The sequence below is a fragment of the Hibiscus syriacus genome, unplaced genomic scaffold (assembly GCF_006381635.1).
Source record: "Hibiscus syriacus cultivar Baekdansim isolate YM2019G1 unplaced genomic scaffold, ASM638163v2 tig00110415_pilon, whole genome shotgun sequence".
In the NCBI taxonomy this organism is placed as follows: Eukaryota; Viridiplantae; Streptophyta; class Magnoliopsida; order Malvales; family Malvaceae; genus Hibiscus; species Hibiscus syriacus.
In genome coordinates, this window is record NW_024062729.1 from 1409714 (window position 1) to 1426330 (window position 16617).

A 16617-nucleotide genomic window follows, 5' to 3' on the forward strand; every position below is an offset into this window, starting at 1 on the left:
AAATTATTTTTTATTTTTTGAATATATTTTTATTTATTACTAAAATATGGACGCATGATTTTATGTTAGGAGTGAACTTATATAATTTTAGGAGGATATAACTTATAAAATTATAGGAGGATGAAAACATACTATCAATAAAAAATATGAAGAAAATGTATAAAATATATGATAATTTGAAACTTTGAGACGAACAATTATCCCTCGTTATCCACTCAATCTATTCTTGAATTATCAATATTTTATATTCACTCGTCCAAAAATTCTAAAAAATATATAAAAAAAATTCACAATTTAAACTTATCATACCTCATTAAAAAAAATAACTTCAAGTATATTTATAAGATGATATTATTACAAAAGTCGAATAATTAAAACATAGATGTCGGATAAGAAATAAAGTATTTTAAATAAAATTATGGTAAAAAATACACGAATTAAAACAGAATATGCCATGGCTACAGCTACCATTCGCCCTCTATAAATGCTCCACTCTGCAACTTTTTTCTTCCTCATACGTACATAGTTTATTTCGGTCTTTGTTTTTGTTCTCTGCAGTCTCTGTTGAAGATTCCACCTGCGTTTTCCAACTTTTATTCAAAGTGAAAAAGAAAATAACATTCTGAATTTAAATCTAAGTTTTAGTTGATCCAAAGGGAAGAGCAAAAAAACCCTAAAAAACACCATCAAAATGCAAAGAAAATAAAGTAAATTTGAAGAAGAAGAAGAAGAAGAAGAAGAAGAAGATGTGTTTCGTGTTGTTGGGTGGTAAACAAGAGAGAGAGTTGGGGCGGATGCAAGCGCCCGGGTTTTGCCCGCACTGCGGCGGCAAAGTGGAGGCCGTCGACGTGGAGAGCGAATGGAGGTTATGTTTCTTGCCCGTTTGCTTCAAGATCAAGAGAAAATATTATTGCACTCTGTGTGCCAAGCGTTTGGTGTTGTATTTCTAGCTACTTCGATCTAGATTTCGCTCTTCTTCTTCTTCTTCTTCTTCTTCTTCTTCTTACATAATTTGATTTTTGCATGTTCGGAACCCGTTTCTGTTTGATCCTTTTAAAAACTGTAAATGCTTTTCTCCCCTGTATAAATGAACATTTTGTTTCGTTCTTTCGGTCTTCAAAGTTTTTCCATGGCGAAAGAGAACATTCAGATCTGAGATACCATTTTTTTCCAGAATATAATATATACAGATTTATACTTTGAAACACAAACGATAATTTTCTGGGTTTAGTTTGATATGTAATGTAGAGCGAGCATTTCTTAAGCTAAAATGATTTATTTATTTATTTTTGTCAAAATATTACAAGGCTTATTATATCTACTCTTGATCTTCTTGTCAAGCAAACTCGTACAATCTTCCAGTCTAATTCTGGGTTTCATATTACCTTTGTTCACCGTGTTTGTAATATTTATGCTCACAAATTGTGTATTCAGATATTTATTGATATTCAATTATTTTCTTTTAAAATTTAATATAAAAATAAGTAATTAAATTATACTTTACATTAATTTTTGTTTGTTAAAGAATTTTCCGTTAAAAGTCTAACGATTTCTCCTTTACACTTTTAGGTTTACACATTGTATTTTTAATATTTTAGAAATAATAATATATTTTTTTTTTAAAAAGAGAGAAAAAATTAAAAGAAAATCAAGCTCCCACGTTGTCTCCTCTCTCTCCCATCCCCCCACCTCCGACGGTGAAGAGTTATCACCGGTTGAGTTTTGTTTGGATCAAGGCAAGGAACTCAATGATGACAGTCATATAATGCACGGACAGTTGTATTTGTTGGAATCATCGAAAAATAGTAAAGGAAACCCTAAAATTTTGACAACCCTTCACATAAATTTCCATGACGATCAACGCAATTTCACGGTGGGTGAGAGGACTAAGTTTTGGTAGCGACGACTAAACAATTCTGATGATGTCAACGGTGACGACCAAGGACCGATAGTGGAGGAAATAATTTTTGAGATTTTTTAATTATATATATTAAGTGTTTTTTATTAAAAAATTGAAGTTTTATGTGTGACACGTGTCAAACAGGCCCGATCCTGACATTTTAAGGGCCCTAGGCCAGAAGGTGAGGACAAGAAGACAAGTGGGGTCATACTTAGATTTCTCTCATCATTAAAATGGGGCCTACTGAATTATCATATTTTTGGGTTTTTTAAATAAAAAATGATGTTTAAAAATATTTTTTTTAATTATTGGGATCACTAAATTATCATATTTTAAAGTATTTGAAATAAAAATATATATTTAAAAATATTTTTTAATTATTAAACTTAAAAATAATTTAAAAAATGGGCCCCTCCAATCTTGAGGCCCTAGCCCCTAGCCTATGCCCAGGGCCGGCCCTGGTGTCAAATAAAAGCTAATTTTAACGGTAATTACGGTCTAGGCACCTAAGTGTAACGTTAGAAACGTTAAACACCTATTGTTAATAAAAAAAATTTAGGCACCAAAAATCAATTTAAAATATAATTTAATAACTTATTTTTGTATTAAGCATTTTTTTACGGATTCATATTCTATATATTCAAATAATTTGAGAATTTATATGTTAAAATTACTTTGCACCACGGATTTGAAGAAAAATGGAATATCCATTATTTGAATTCACATTAATTATGTATTCAAATTCGACTCTTTATTTTAAAAAAATTAATAATATATTTATTTTTAAGGGATTTAAATTTGATCATCCAACTTTTAATATATTTAAATTTATTCAAATACAAATATTGACAAATATGATTCTGAAATTTAAATTCATATTTTTTTATTCAATTGTATGACCGATAATAATATTCGATTCAAATTAAATAATAATAATGATCAGAATTTACATATAAAAACATATTCAACTTTTTTTAAAAGAAATTGACATATTCTGATAATTTAGAAATCGTGTTGCCATCTCAACTCTAGACATTATATTAGAAATTTATTGCATCATTCATCTATATCAAGGGGTAGTCGGTGAGATTAATGTTACATTTTGTAGTAATATTATTATTAGACTTATCGAATCATTTGCCCCTAAATTATACTTGTTTTATTGAGTTACCCCCGGAAAACTTCCTTTCGAAACTTTGGCCTCCTAACATTTAGTTTTGTTACAATTTCAACTCAAATTGTTAATATATGTTAAGAGTCTTTTTGACTAATTAGAGCACGTAACTAAGGGATGCACATAGATCAGGTCGGGTTTTTGATCTATTCGATATGACCTGAAAATATATATCATTCAGTTAAGATTCGATTCGATATAAATTTAAATCCGAATTTGATCTGAATTTAAGGGTGACTTACCTGTAAAATTTAACCTTTTCCTTGTGTCCAACGGGTGGGGTGATGAGTGATGATGGTCCAAGTGCATGAGTCACGCTCTTATGAATTTCGTGCAGAGGAAAAAGTTTCCCCAAAGGACGAAAAAAAGTGGAAATTGCCCTATTAACGAAAGTGCAATTATGTAACATCACTTGCCATTAAGGCAAAGCCGTCGTTGGATTCGCTTTCTACTTCATTCAAGCCCATCCCGCATTCGGTATACAAATGGCCTTTGTCGCTTACTATGTTTCTATTTTTATGTTAAATTAATAAATAACGTTTAATATAATGTTTTTTCTATATAAATATAGGTATCTGATTTTTATTGATATTAATATGGATCATGCACTGTAGAAACAAGAGAGACATTCCTAATAAAGTTTGCTCTATTTACAATCATCATGATTCGAACATCTGACCTTACTTAAGGGATTTAGTGTTTTATCTCAATAAATCAACTGATTGTTAGTTAGTTTATGTTTTGTTTTAGTACCTTATTGTTATGTTTTCAATGATGATGTTAATGTATTATCATAAAATAATGTTGCTTCATCGTTGAAAGTTAAAATAAAAAATCATATAATCAATTGTGTTAATTTTGTAACGATGGGTATTAATTGAAACCTAAACTAAATGTTAAGTATGGTTTTGAAAAAAAATAAAGTTTATGTATCAAAATTAAAAAAAAGTAATAGTTTAATTACTAAACATGTAATTTACCCTTTTTATATTTTAATTTAGGGTAAAAAGCTATTTTATTGAGTTTCTCAACTATTAAATGTTACACAATGATACTTTGAATATAGGGCGTTGCTTTGTTGAGTCTCCAAATATCAAAAGTTGTAAAATGGTCGTCCAACTATTCGTATCTTCCAAACTTATCATTTTTAGTTAAAAAATTGACGATCATCTGTGTTAGACGCTAATCTATTGACTATGATATGATAAAATCATATATTAATAATATATGTTGGCACCATCGTTGCTTTCAAAAACTGACTCAATGTCATAATATTTCAAGCACTAGCTCGACGACATAATGTAATATAGAATCAATCTACAGGATACAACTCAAATAGTTTCAAGTTTGTCAATTTTTTAACAAAATAAGGCAAGTTTGAAACATATAAATAGTTGAGTAGTCATTTTGTAACTTTTAACAGTCGAAAAACTCAACAATACTCTATAATCAACAGACCAATTTTTAGCTCTAAATAAATAAGTAATTTAACAAAACGTCGTTCCATAGTCATAGAATTATTTATGTACTATTTTATAGCTAGCAAAACATGTCTGAAATCCCACCACATGCTTAGTCCATTATCAAAATATGACGTCACACCTCAACTTTTTTATCTAGGGTGATTACAATGTTAGTATATGTTTTAAATATTCTCTATCATTTGATAATGACTGTTAAAATACCATACATTAGGGATAATAACCATCCATTTAACCACTGAGGTCGCTTAGTTCGTGTGCTCCTCAATTTATGTAATGCCCCGAATTCTGGGTTAGTAGTTTTGGTCAACCTGAAACCCTCAGTAGAGCCCATTAGATTTTCCAAACCAATTTTAGACCAATTCTTATGAATATTGGGCTTAGGTTGGCCCAATAGTTATAGGAAAGTGGTGTTTTTAAAAGTAAGTAAATAGTAGAATGATCTAAAGTGTAGTTTACCCTTTTTGTTAAAACTGAAAACTTTCCCCCTCTTTTTATATCATTTCACGTAACCAAACTCCCCATAATATCTCACCCACTCTTTTTCTTCATTCCATCAGTTTCCCTTTCTTCTTCTTATCAAGAGCCAAGTTTCAAGTATTATAAGCTTAGTTTGTTGTAGTCAAGGTAAAAATGTTTTCCTCCATCCTTCAAGCTTTGTTTTAAGCTCTATTTTATAAGTTTTAGAATTTGTTTTCAAAAATGAGTTTTATGGAAGTTAAGCGGATCCATGAATCCAAGCTTGATTATAGTGTATTCAATTAACCTAAAGCATCTTAACCTTTAATCCAAGAGCTTAGTTAGTTTAGTAAACCCATTTTCTTGTCTTTGTTTAGTAAGGGAGGTGGGATAAAACTCTAAAGCAAGAGGAAAAGAGAAGTTGTCCCTTGGTTAACTTGAGAGAGTTTCTAGCAAGCAAGAAGCAAGGTAACACACTATCAACTCTTCCATAATCCTAGTGATCATTATAAATGAGTTATAGCTTGAGAGTAAGTTATGAAGCATAGTGTTATATGTTAATGGTAGATTACATGATTTATGTTATAAGCATGATATAAAGCCTTATTTATGCTCCTTGTAATCATATAAGACTTTAAAGAATGTTTGGGGACCTTACTAGGGTATATAGAATTGAAATATAGCATTTTCGTTTGTGTTTTATGACTTATGCAGGTAGAGTATCGATACTATAGGGATAGTATCGATACTATAGGGATAATACCGATACTTGTTCTTCGTTTTGGGCAAATTCATGAGTTTCTGGGCAAGAGTATCAATACTCTTTAAAGAGTATCAAAACTTTGGGTCATAGTTCGAAACTCCCAGAAAGTTTTGAAACTAGACAGAACATAATGTTTAAAAGTATCGATACTTATATAAAATATCAAAATTTTTGCATGAGTATCGATACTTTCAGTCTGTTTTGGGCAAAAATGTTAGTTTTTAAGGGAATTAGACTCAAGGTATCCTAACACTTCAGTATTTCCTCACATAAGACTTCAAGTGGTAACATTAATGATGTTTAATTAAAACGTAGAAACAAGAATAAAGTTGGGTGAAATAAGACTAGCCTTGTTTGAATGCTCGAGAAAACGACTAGGACACCCGAGTTCCTTTATAAAAGATAGCAGAGTCGAAATTATAGATTCGGTATGGATATCCTTAAGGAGTGCGCAAGACACTTTAAGCTGACTAGTTTGGGCACAAGGTCTGACACTCAAGGAGTGGACTAGTCAAGAGTGTGGTGTCCGATGCAGAGATTCCAAGGGCCACATTCTCAATAAACTAGAAGGGCGTGTGAGTTCCGAGATGCAGAACCCTTAGCTGCACCATAATGTCTCCCATAGAATAGAGAGTGATTATACGAGTATACTCACTAAAGCATAACAAAACATACCAGTAGACCAGATAGCAGTAGACTTGATAGCTTGAGCATTTCAATGACAAACTTTTAGTATGTTTTAGTTGTTGGTGTGGCGTTGAGCTAGTTATCTCAGCCTTCAAATTGTTTTCCGTGGGCATGTCAGTAGATTGAGAGTTCAAGGAGCAGCATATATATCAAGGTTCAGACCCAGTGCAGATTCAGAGTACGTCTCAACAGTTTTTTAAGGGCATGTATATTTTATAAACCATGTTGTATCAGTTGAGTCGTAAATTTTATTAAGAGTCGGTCTGTAATATTTTGATTGTAAATATTTATTTTGGGAGCACCCCAGTATAAAGTTTTAAATTATATTATTTCATGGATGTTTTATTTGTGGAAATGATCGTTTTATAGTACAAAAAAATAGTAAGGTGTTGGTCAGCCACTCCGGTTGTTCCGTGTGAAATCTTACATCGATCGACTGCGTGTCGTACTGGTCTAGGGTGTTACAATTTAATTTGAGGGTTCAATTATATATATAATATTAAAAAAAAATCTAAGAACTCTCGGGCTTGATAAATTTTGAATATGAGTTGAAACACCAAAAAGGTCTCTCAAGTCTCTTTTAGTTAAAAAAATAATAATTATTCTAAAAAAGAATAATTTAATTATGACCGTTTAAATAATTGATTACATTGTTAAATTTCTTTTTTCAATTTTATATAATTGATATAATAATTTTAGCCTTCAACACTTATATATTATGTCAAATTGGTCACAATTTTAAAAGATTCAATAAGTTATGATTTTTGGTTTGAATTCTACACTCCAGGCATTTGTGAGTTCCAAAAGATCATTCGATTAGAAGCACAACGCTCTCAAAAAATTATTTAGAGCAATTAAAACATATGAAAATCTCTCATATTTTTAATTTGTGTTAACCTCCATAATTCCCACAACATTCAACTTCATAATATATACATAAATAATTAATTAAGATAAATTGGTTATACCGAATATCACAATGGATATAATTAAACCATTGTAGTCGATGCTCATACCTAAGCTCAGAGGCGCGACTAGGACGGCGCAATGTGCGCGACGAAACAGGGTCCCGGAATAATAAGTGCCCAAAAAATAAGATTTATTACTATTGTTACAATAAAAAAAAGTAAACAAAGTAATATGATCAGTGGTAAAATTTTTGGGCCCAAAACCACATAACCTGCGGTCAAATCTTGTTGAAGTCATATGAGAAATACCAATAATTAGTATTGTGCCACAGCTGTAAAGTTTATTTCATTTTTTAAGAATTTGTACAGGACTTCTAACGTCCTAGCACCTGCCCTGCCTAAGCTCATACCACAACTATTTCGAAGGAGGTGAAAAAAGATGTAAGTAATGCATATCGAAGGAAACGAGCTTGCACAATCGAACATATATTGTCTTGTATTTACTTTAGATTAATTAAAAAAATTTGAGAATAATCTTCGAACATATATTATCTTATATTTACTTTAAATTAATAAATAAAAAAGGAAACGGACTTTTCTAAACAGTATTTGGGCTACTGAGTCCATACCACGCCGTCCAAGAGAATAAATATAGCTCAAAATAAATATTTATTTGGAAATAAAAGGAAAAACATCATTTTAAAAAACCCAAAGAAGCTAAATTGTTGATGCAAAACCCTAGCTGCTGGCCATAGTTGAGACAGAGGAAGAGAGGAGAGGTTTATATAGTACTTAAAGATACATGCAGACAGTAAAGCCTTCCCCTTCGCTCATTGCTTTGAAGCCTCGCCAAGTTTTACTTTCTTCGAACCAAACCATGAAAACCCAGGCTTCTTCTCCCTCCTTGACTCCCCACCAAAACTCTCTTCTTCTCCTCTCCGTTGCCCACTTTCTGCAACGCAAGTCCTTCTCCAAAACCCTCAAGAAGTTTCTCTCCGAAGCCCAAATCCAGGTCTCCTTTTTTATTTATTTAAATCTTGGTTTTCTTTGTGAACTCGAATTTGATTGCTGTTTGGTTTGTTGGGTATATGAAAACTGATAGAATGAACCCATTGTCCTGTTCGTCAATGTCTTCAGTGATCATATTTTGTTATGTTTATCCGTATTGAGAAATGGCCTGAAGGTCAGCTATTATGTGCTTATGACCATCACTTAAGATGAACCAAATGCAAATGCGAGGGATGGCTTTTCATGCTGTTCAAGCTGCTTAAAATAGTTTATGTCGGATAAATGTAGACTGTAGCCTGGTCTCTGGCTATATTCTATACCAGGAAAGTTAGTTGTTTACTGGGTTTCATTAGAAGTGGCATTTGGGATCACCAAAAGCAGCATGTCCATTCCACCTCCCTATTATTGAGAAAAAAAAAATAGAACCATTGTGAAATACTTGTTCATACCGAACGAATTGTCCTAATTATGTCAACATCAGTAGGTGGATCACAAGTTTCTCGGACCATTTTTATATTTTTATCTCCGTAAGTTGGGAGGTCGAGTATTATATATTTAATATTTCTCAGTGTCTTTGTACGTGTGTGGATGCAGTATTTTGCGTTCTTGAGGCATATATTGTTTTCTTCCTCAAGATGACAAGGGTGTTTCTGCGATACTGTAACTTCCAGTTCTTTTTCTGGCTTCTTACTGTTTGGCTGTGTGTGTTCATGTTTGTTACTTTATTCACTCTTCCTTGTGAATTTTTTGTTCTTTACCTTGACTCCTTGTATTAATTTTCCTTTTCTTGTATTTTTGCAGAAAAATGATTTGACAGGGTCTTCCCTGGATTTGGAAGAAATGTGCTGCAAATATCTGTCTATGAGGTGGGATGAGAAATTTGTTTTACTGTTGATTGTTTGAACATATGTTCCATAGGATAATCTCTTTCTCCACATATATTGTGTAATGAAGGATTAAGGCCTGGCTATTGTTGCATGTTGAATCACCTTTGCCTTGCACTGCATTTATGACATTTCTGCATGAAGTTGCATTTAGAATGCTTATATGTGAATGTAAAGTGATGTGCCTGAGATCAGAAAAGTGCCTATTGAACTTTTATGTAGCTTTGGTTTCACATAGTTTATGGTTTCTCTTAAGTGAACCCTTTAACCATTTGATTCAGTCTTATATCAAGTTAAACTTAGATAATGCCATTTATTTTTGGTAAGGCAGAGGCACAAGTAACTGTTGCGCTGCTTGTTGTCTTAATTCTATCTTCTTTCCTATTCTTACCATACCTTATTTGTCATTTGTTTCTTTTTTTCCCTCTGTTTGTAATTCTCACTTTATTGAGCTTTTGTATTATGCAGTGACCCTTCCAGCTCAAATTTAAACAAAGAGCAGCTCAATGGTTTGTTAAACATAATAAAGTTCTATTGGAGGACATTAATTATATATTTTGGTGTTGATTCTGATGCTCAAAATGTGGAATTGCAGATATGCAGGGGGATGGCAATCCTAATAGTGATGGACAAGTTGACATTGCTTCTACCCTTACCAAGAAAAGGAATAAAAAAGGGCAATGGGAGTAGTGTGGGCAATATAGCTGGTCAATCTGAAGTTGATGATAAATCTGCCAACTCTAAGAAAATTGAGGAGCAAGTTTCCGAAGAAGCAACAAAGGAATCTGCTACTAACACTGCAAGTGGGTTGCAGTCGAATGAGTGTGCTAAGAAAGAGAAGGAGAAAAAGAAGAAGAAAATCAAATTGGATGAATCTCATGTTGATAGTGTGAAATCTAATGGAGGGTCAGATGCTGGGATAGAGGGTAAAAGTAAGGATAAGAAGAAAAAGAAAAACAAGCTAACTTCAGATTCATTAGTTGAAGCTGCTGCACATGTTTCAGAGGACACGCAAAATGCTGCTGCTACTACAAATGCTAATGACATGCCATTGGAACACAAGGCTTCCAAATCTAAGAAAAAGAAAAAGAAGGATGATTCTGAAGATGTAGAGAAAGGAAAATCCAAAGATGAAGAGAACAGAATTTCGAAGGCGGATTCAACAGTCACAGATGATAAAAGTTCCAAGAAAAGGAAAAGACTGGATTCTGAAGTACATAACACTGAACCTGTTAATGAAAATGCTTTTGAAGACTCTAAACGTAGGAAGACAGAAACTACAGAAGAACAATTAAATTCATTGGTGGACGGAAACATTGAGAAAAATGGAAAGCGTTCTGAGCAAAAGAGCTCGAAGATGCAGCAAAATGGCTCAGCTCAAGTAAGTTCATGAATGTATTTGTTTTTTGTTGGACATTTTAACCAAACAATGTATTGAGCCCCTGTTCTGAACTCAATTTTCTTGTTTTCTTTCCTTGATTTAAAGTAATGCATGTCTCATGGACTTTCCTTCATCATGTTGAACCCAGAGTTTACATGTGTTGCACATGCAATTGTTGGAATGCAATTTAAAAAAAAAACCTCAAGCATCCATTAGCTTTGTATATTAAACTGCTGCCTCTGAAGTCAAATTGGTAATCAGAAAGACTGTAATTAAACCTTTCTTTTTTGTTTCTACTTGAAATACCTTGCTTATTGTGTTTGTTGCTAAGTAGGCAATTTGAATATGACTTGTTGTGTCATGTTTGAATTTTACACAGTAAATATGGCCTCTTTTAGATTATGTTTCACATGCTGAATATATTAATTTATCTAGCTGAAGCTTCAATAAATTTGAAGGAATATGTTCCAATCTGGTGTTTCCTGTCATATTTTTTCCTTCATGCTGCATGAGTTTCTGTGTTGGAATTTTTGGGTTCATTTGAGGTTGGACTTAATAGTTTTCGATGTTGTATGTTATTTACGGTCTTCCTTAACCTTATAGCATCTGTAGATGTGCGTTGCTCTGTTACACCTGATTTGACTGTTGTTTTTACTATGAGTGGTGTTTCGAGTTGAGGGAGAATCGATTTTCGGATCTTTGAATGACTCTTATTAAGGAAATAGTTTACTTCAAGGATGTTAAGTAATAATGATAATAATTGCAAAATCATTTAATCTTTGGCTCATAAGAGTTCTAATATTCAGCTTTGTATTATTGCAGCCAAAGAAACCATTTCAAAGAGTGAATGTTGAGGAGTTAGTATTTGTTGATAGCAGGCTTGAAGATAATTCATACTGGGCAAAGGTATAAACTACTTGCCCCATATCTTGTTTTCCATTAGCTTATGTTTGGATTGAGGTTCTTAAGGGAAAGGAAATAAGAGGAAATGATATGTTATTCCTTTGTTTGGATAGCTAAAATAAGTAAGAGAAAGGAAACACAACACAACATTCGTTTGTTAAATAGTGGGACTTCTGAGAAAAAGATCCCCCATACTTATTCTAAGATGATTAAAGAAAGGAATGGTTTTCTTACTTGATTTCCTTCTGTTTTCCACGCATTCGGTTAATCCAAACATATGCTCCGTTTATTTTTTTATTATACGAAGCATTTTGGTCACTTGCACAATCCTTGCAGGATGGTGCTGAAACTGGATATGGAGCAAAAGCACAAGAAGTTCTAGGTCAAGTAAAAGGAAGGTATGTGTAAATGTCTGAGATGTATGTATCTATTGGTGCAAAATCACTTGTTTCTGTCACTATATTGTTGTTCACTCTCTGTCAGTGTGTTAATCTTCTACCAGAATATGTTTGTTTTACTGTGGTTTGGGTGGTTTTTGTTATTTTGTATATGCTCAAGCATGATGGTGTCTAACAAGCATGCTTCTGATTGTCAAACTCAGGGATTTCCGGCACGAGAAGACCAAGAAGAAACGTGGATCGTACAGGGGTGGTCAGATCGATTTCAATTCGCACTCGGTAAAATTCAACTATTCCGATGATGAATGATATTTGATAGGGTCTGCTATACAATTTTACCCTTTCCTTGCAAATTTAAGTGGAACTCAAGGATAATGCTTGTGAGTGTCTATGGAGTCTCCGGTGTTGTTTTGTTAGGGTCGCTAGTTTCATTGATCTCTAGTTAATTGAATTATATACATTTTTATGTTTTGTTGTTTGTCTCCTTTAAAACACTTGGCATTTGCTTCTCTTAACACTGTTAGCAAGTGTCATACTTAATTTATCATTTTGTTTTTTATATTATTATGGTATTCGAGTTAACATTATTAGTAATTGTTAAATCAGTCCTTGAAAGTTTACAAATGTTGTACTGATATGCACAAAATGATACTCCTAAAAGTCCATGTCACGTTGATCATTTTATCAAAGTATGTGTATATTTTTAAGGGATAAAGTATCCCAGATGCCACCAAACTTTAGGCTTTATATTGTTTATACCACGGAATTTCTAATTTTGTCAATTATACCACTGAACTTTGATTTTCGTTTCAATTATACCATTGAGTCATTAAATCTTTATCATTCAAATCAAAACATTATTCAAATCAAAACATTATTTTAGTGAGGTGCCTGTGAAGACAGTCGTTAGTCACGTTGTTAGCCATCAGTTACGTCATTGTAATGATTTAATGTTTTGGTAATATAATTGAAACGAAAATTAAAATTAAGTATTAAAATTGACAATTGAAATTGAAATTGAAATTTTAGTGATATAAGATACAATGCCTAACTGTCGTTAGTATAGGATGTTTACTGTATTATTAAAAAGGGGTCAGTACAATCGGCAATCTTCGCCATCCGATAAAATCCTACGATGTGGAATAACAAAGAAAATCGCTAGATGCGGCACTCGTGATTCAATGAATATATATTTAATTCGCTTCAATTATTAAAAAGATATTAATGTTATGAAATAAACGAAACGAAATAATAATGGGAACAGGTAGAACAAAAGATATAGGAACAAGAGGAGAAAACTGTATTATTATCTCAATCTAAGTTGTATACAATGTTTTCTCTGAATTCCAATTAATAAGCATAAGGAATAGATATCATATAAAACTTTAATTGATATTAAAATCCTAATAATAAAGTATATCGAAACCTTATGTTATTGATAGAAATAAAAGATAGGGATAGACAATCACATAAATAAATATTCATAACACTTCCCCTTGGATGTTTATGAAGATAATGTGCCTCGTTAAAAACCTTATTAAGATAAAAACCTTGTGGGAAAAAAATTCTTAATGAAGGAAAAGAATACATATAACATGTTGCCTTACACAAAACCTTACCACAAAACCTTGGATAAGAGAAAAATAGTATGTGTATTTACTCCCCCTCATAATATATCGATGAATACATCTTCTCAAATTGCCACTTGAACTGATTCGTCAAATATTTACTTTATTCTTCTTTCGAAGATCATGAGGGAGGAAACTTTAGAAAAATCTGTTTCTTTTGATGTATTACCTTTTCAATTGATCTAATTTAAGTACTTGATCTACAGGTCGAGACAAAACTTGATTTTAAAATTCTTTAGATCAGGATACTCTTGAAAAATTTCATGAATTCTATTTTAAAACTCTTCAGGAGTTTCAATTCAAAGTATACAACAATTATCATAACTTGATCTTTATGTTTGTATCAAGACATATGAGCGAGTAGGCTCTCATCGATTCATATATATCATATACATTTAGATCGATTCATTCCATCTAAATATTTAAGCAAATATATGTGTAAAAATTTCCTAGGAATTTGTAAATGGTTATAGCATTTTAATCATTTAGGAATAAATATCATTATATATGGATCCACAAACCATTAGATGCGCTATAGAATTTTCATAACTGTCAAAGTAATAAAATAATTGCATCCACCATGAATTTAAAGTCGTATTGTATATTTTACGACTACTCATTTATACCTTACTTATGTTACACCTTTATGTGTTTGGACTACTTGTTCATGCTTTGGAAGTTGATTTAACTTCACTTGAATAGCGTCTTTCGTGTATCACAAATTATTTTTACATCTATACTTCTGGATAGATTTCAATTCAAGATCCTCATTTAATTTTTTTTACTTCTATGAAAATAGTATTTGTAAAATTGTTGTCGGCAACTTTTCTATTTTGGTTCCATCATTTTCTCATAATGACATAACTTATCGAGATTTCTTCATTATCTCATTTTTCAGGTACTTGAAACTCTTCTAGAGTTGTATTATATGTCTTAGGTCTCTACTCGTCTCCTCTATCTCTATATGACCGTCTTATACTACTTTTCATTTACGAGAATTTTTTTAACCGTAGAAACTAATACAACTATCATGATTCGGGCATTGTTTACATTCTTTTTGCTCTAACATGTTATCCTTTTAGGATTTCAATTCAAATTTAAATCATTTTCAGTTGGTATACGAGACTTGATTACTCTCATTAGGTTAGTAAATATTTCTGACAGTTAACTTGTAATGAATTATCTTATGAACTTCTGGTTCACAAGAGGATCTAAAATGATAATTCATTTATATTTTCATTCAACCGATTCTTCTCTCCCTTGATGAAAAAATAATCGAATCTCCAAGTATTCAGTAAAGTGAGACTCATATTCAATACTACTTCAAATATCAATTTATGTGCATTTGTGGTGGATCAATATAAACATATAATGCAAAACTAAAAATTTTATAACTGGAAAATATATGGCTTCTGACCATAAACCAATAAGAGTATAACTCATTGTCGTGTTGCGTAATAGTTCTATGTTCACATATAGATAGACATCAACATAAATAAATATTTATAACAATTAAATGAAATTTAGATGATAAAATGTGATTTATAAATTCGATAAATTCATTTTTTTCATTTAATTTATTCAAATACTCACCTTTAACTAATAATGGAAATCAAATTTTAAATAACCAATCATTTAACATTAATGCCAATATTTTGATTTAAATTGTAAAAATGATATTGTAATAATCATTATATTAAGATAAATAGTAGTATTATAATATCCGAAGAAAAAATAAAATTAATTAATATTTCAAGTGAATAATTCTGTTGACCTATTTTATATATTTAACATTAACTAAATATTTTTTAGAAACTATTTAAATATATATATATATATATATATATATATATATATATATATATATGAAAAAAAATCCCTTATTACCAGCTTGTTTCAAACAGATCATCAAACCCTAGAGAAGCATAGTGATACACAGATCGGAAGAAGGGACTAAAAACTGAGGGAAAATGAGTCAAAAAATAAGAACGGCTCCGAAACAAGATGCTCAGTCCGTTGGCACCGTCGCCGTCGTCGATGCTTCCGCTCAAGTCTCAATGGACCCATTTTTCCACATCCTGAAACTCATCCCCTACTCTTTCCTCCGCCCTCCCCGCCTCCGCCTTAAGCTCCCCTCCTTCTCCCTCCCGTCGGCCATGACCGTCTTTTCTCTCATCCTCCTCACCTACTTCATGGTGGTTTCGGGCTTCATCTATGATGTCATCGTGGAGCCCCCCGGCATTGGTTCTACCCAAGACCCCGCCACCGGCGCCGTCCGACCTGTCGTCTTCCTTCCGGGCCGAGTCAACGGTCAGTACATCATCGAAGGACTCTCCTCCGGGTTTATGTTTGTGCTTGGTGGCATTGGGATCGTGCTCTTGGATCTTGCCCTTGATAAAAATAGGGCTAGGAGTATCAAGGTTTCGTACTCCATGGCGGGGATCTCCTCCATTTTTATTGCTTATGTGATGACTACGCTCTTTATTCGCATCAAGATTCCTGGTTATCTTAGGTGAAAATATTACTTTATTAGCTATTACTTAAGTCTTCTTCAATTTAGTTGAACAATTTGAATAAAAAAGACCATCTCTTTAGCTTGCTTTCTTTGGGTTTTTTCCTTATTAAAGAACCTCAATTATATGATGTAAAATTTGCCTTTGGATTCGAGTTTAAAGCTCTTATTGTTGGTAATTCCGCGTTTTTAGGATTTAATTACTGGATTAACTAGTTGAACATCATGTATTTGTTGATTGATACTGTTTTTGCTTATTGAAGAACCTGAATTATGTGATGTAAAATTTGCCCTTGGATTCGAGCTTTAAAGCTCTTATGGTCGGTAATTCCACGCATTTAGGATTTCATTACTGGGTTAACTGGTTGAACATAATGTATTTGTTGATTGATATATTACTCTTAATTCACGAGTGTTCTTCATATGTCAGTTTATTATTACAGTGAATAGGATCTACCTAGGCAAAGAAGATTTCCTAAACAAACGGCCATGTTAACCAAGAAATTAAGGGAAGGGATTCTGACTCTCTAT

The 16617-nt window shown here is 32.3% G+C and overlaps 2 protein-coding genes and 1 pseudogene across 2 annotated transcripts; all 3 read left to right on the plus strand.

Moving 5' to 3' along the window:
* The first annotated feature begins 665 nt into the window (after positions 1-665).
* On the plus strand, positions 666-972 carry LOC120124315. The gene has a single exon (XM_039143023.1). The coding sequence runs from the start codon at positions 747-749 to the stop codon at positions 948-950; it is 204 nt and encodes a 67-aa protein (XP_038998954.1). The 5' UTR covers positions 666-746; the 3' UTR covers positions 951-972.
* Positions 973-8109: 7137 nt separating this feature from the next.
* LOC120124312 lies at positions 8110-12455 on the plus strand (annotated as a pseudogene).
* A 3023-nt stretch (positions 12456-15478) lies between these two features.
* LOC120124314 (oligosaccharyltransferase complex subunit ostc-like) lies at positions 15479-16179 on the plus strand. Its single transcript, XM_039143022.1, has one exon. It carries the CDS (start codon positions 15545-15547, stop codon positions 16088-16090), a length of 546 nt encoding a protein of 181 aa, XP_038998953.1. The 5' UTR covers positions 15479-15544; the 3' UTR covers positions 16091-16179.
* Positions 16180-16617: the final 438 nt, after the last annotated feature.

Excerpts from the sequence above, each read along its gene's own strand:
- LOC120124314 (XM_039143022.1), top strand. The coding sequence starts at position 15,545 with ATGAGTCAAAAAATAAGAACGGCTCCGAAACAAGATGCTCAGTCCGTT.
- LOC120124315 (XM_039143023.1), top strand. The coding sequence starts at position 747 with ATGTGTTTCGTGTTGTTGGGTGGTAAACAAGAGAGAGAGTTGGGGCGG.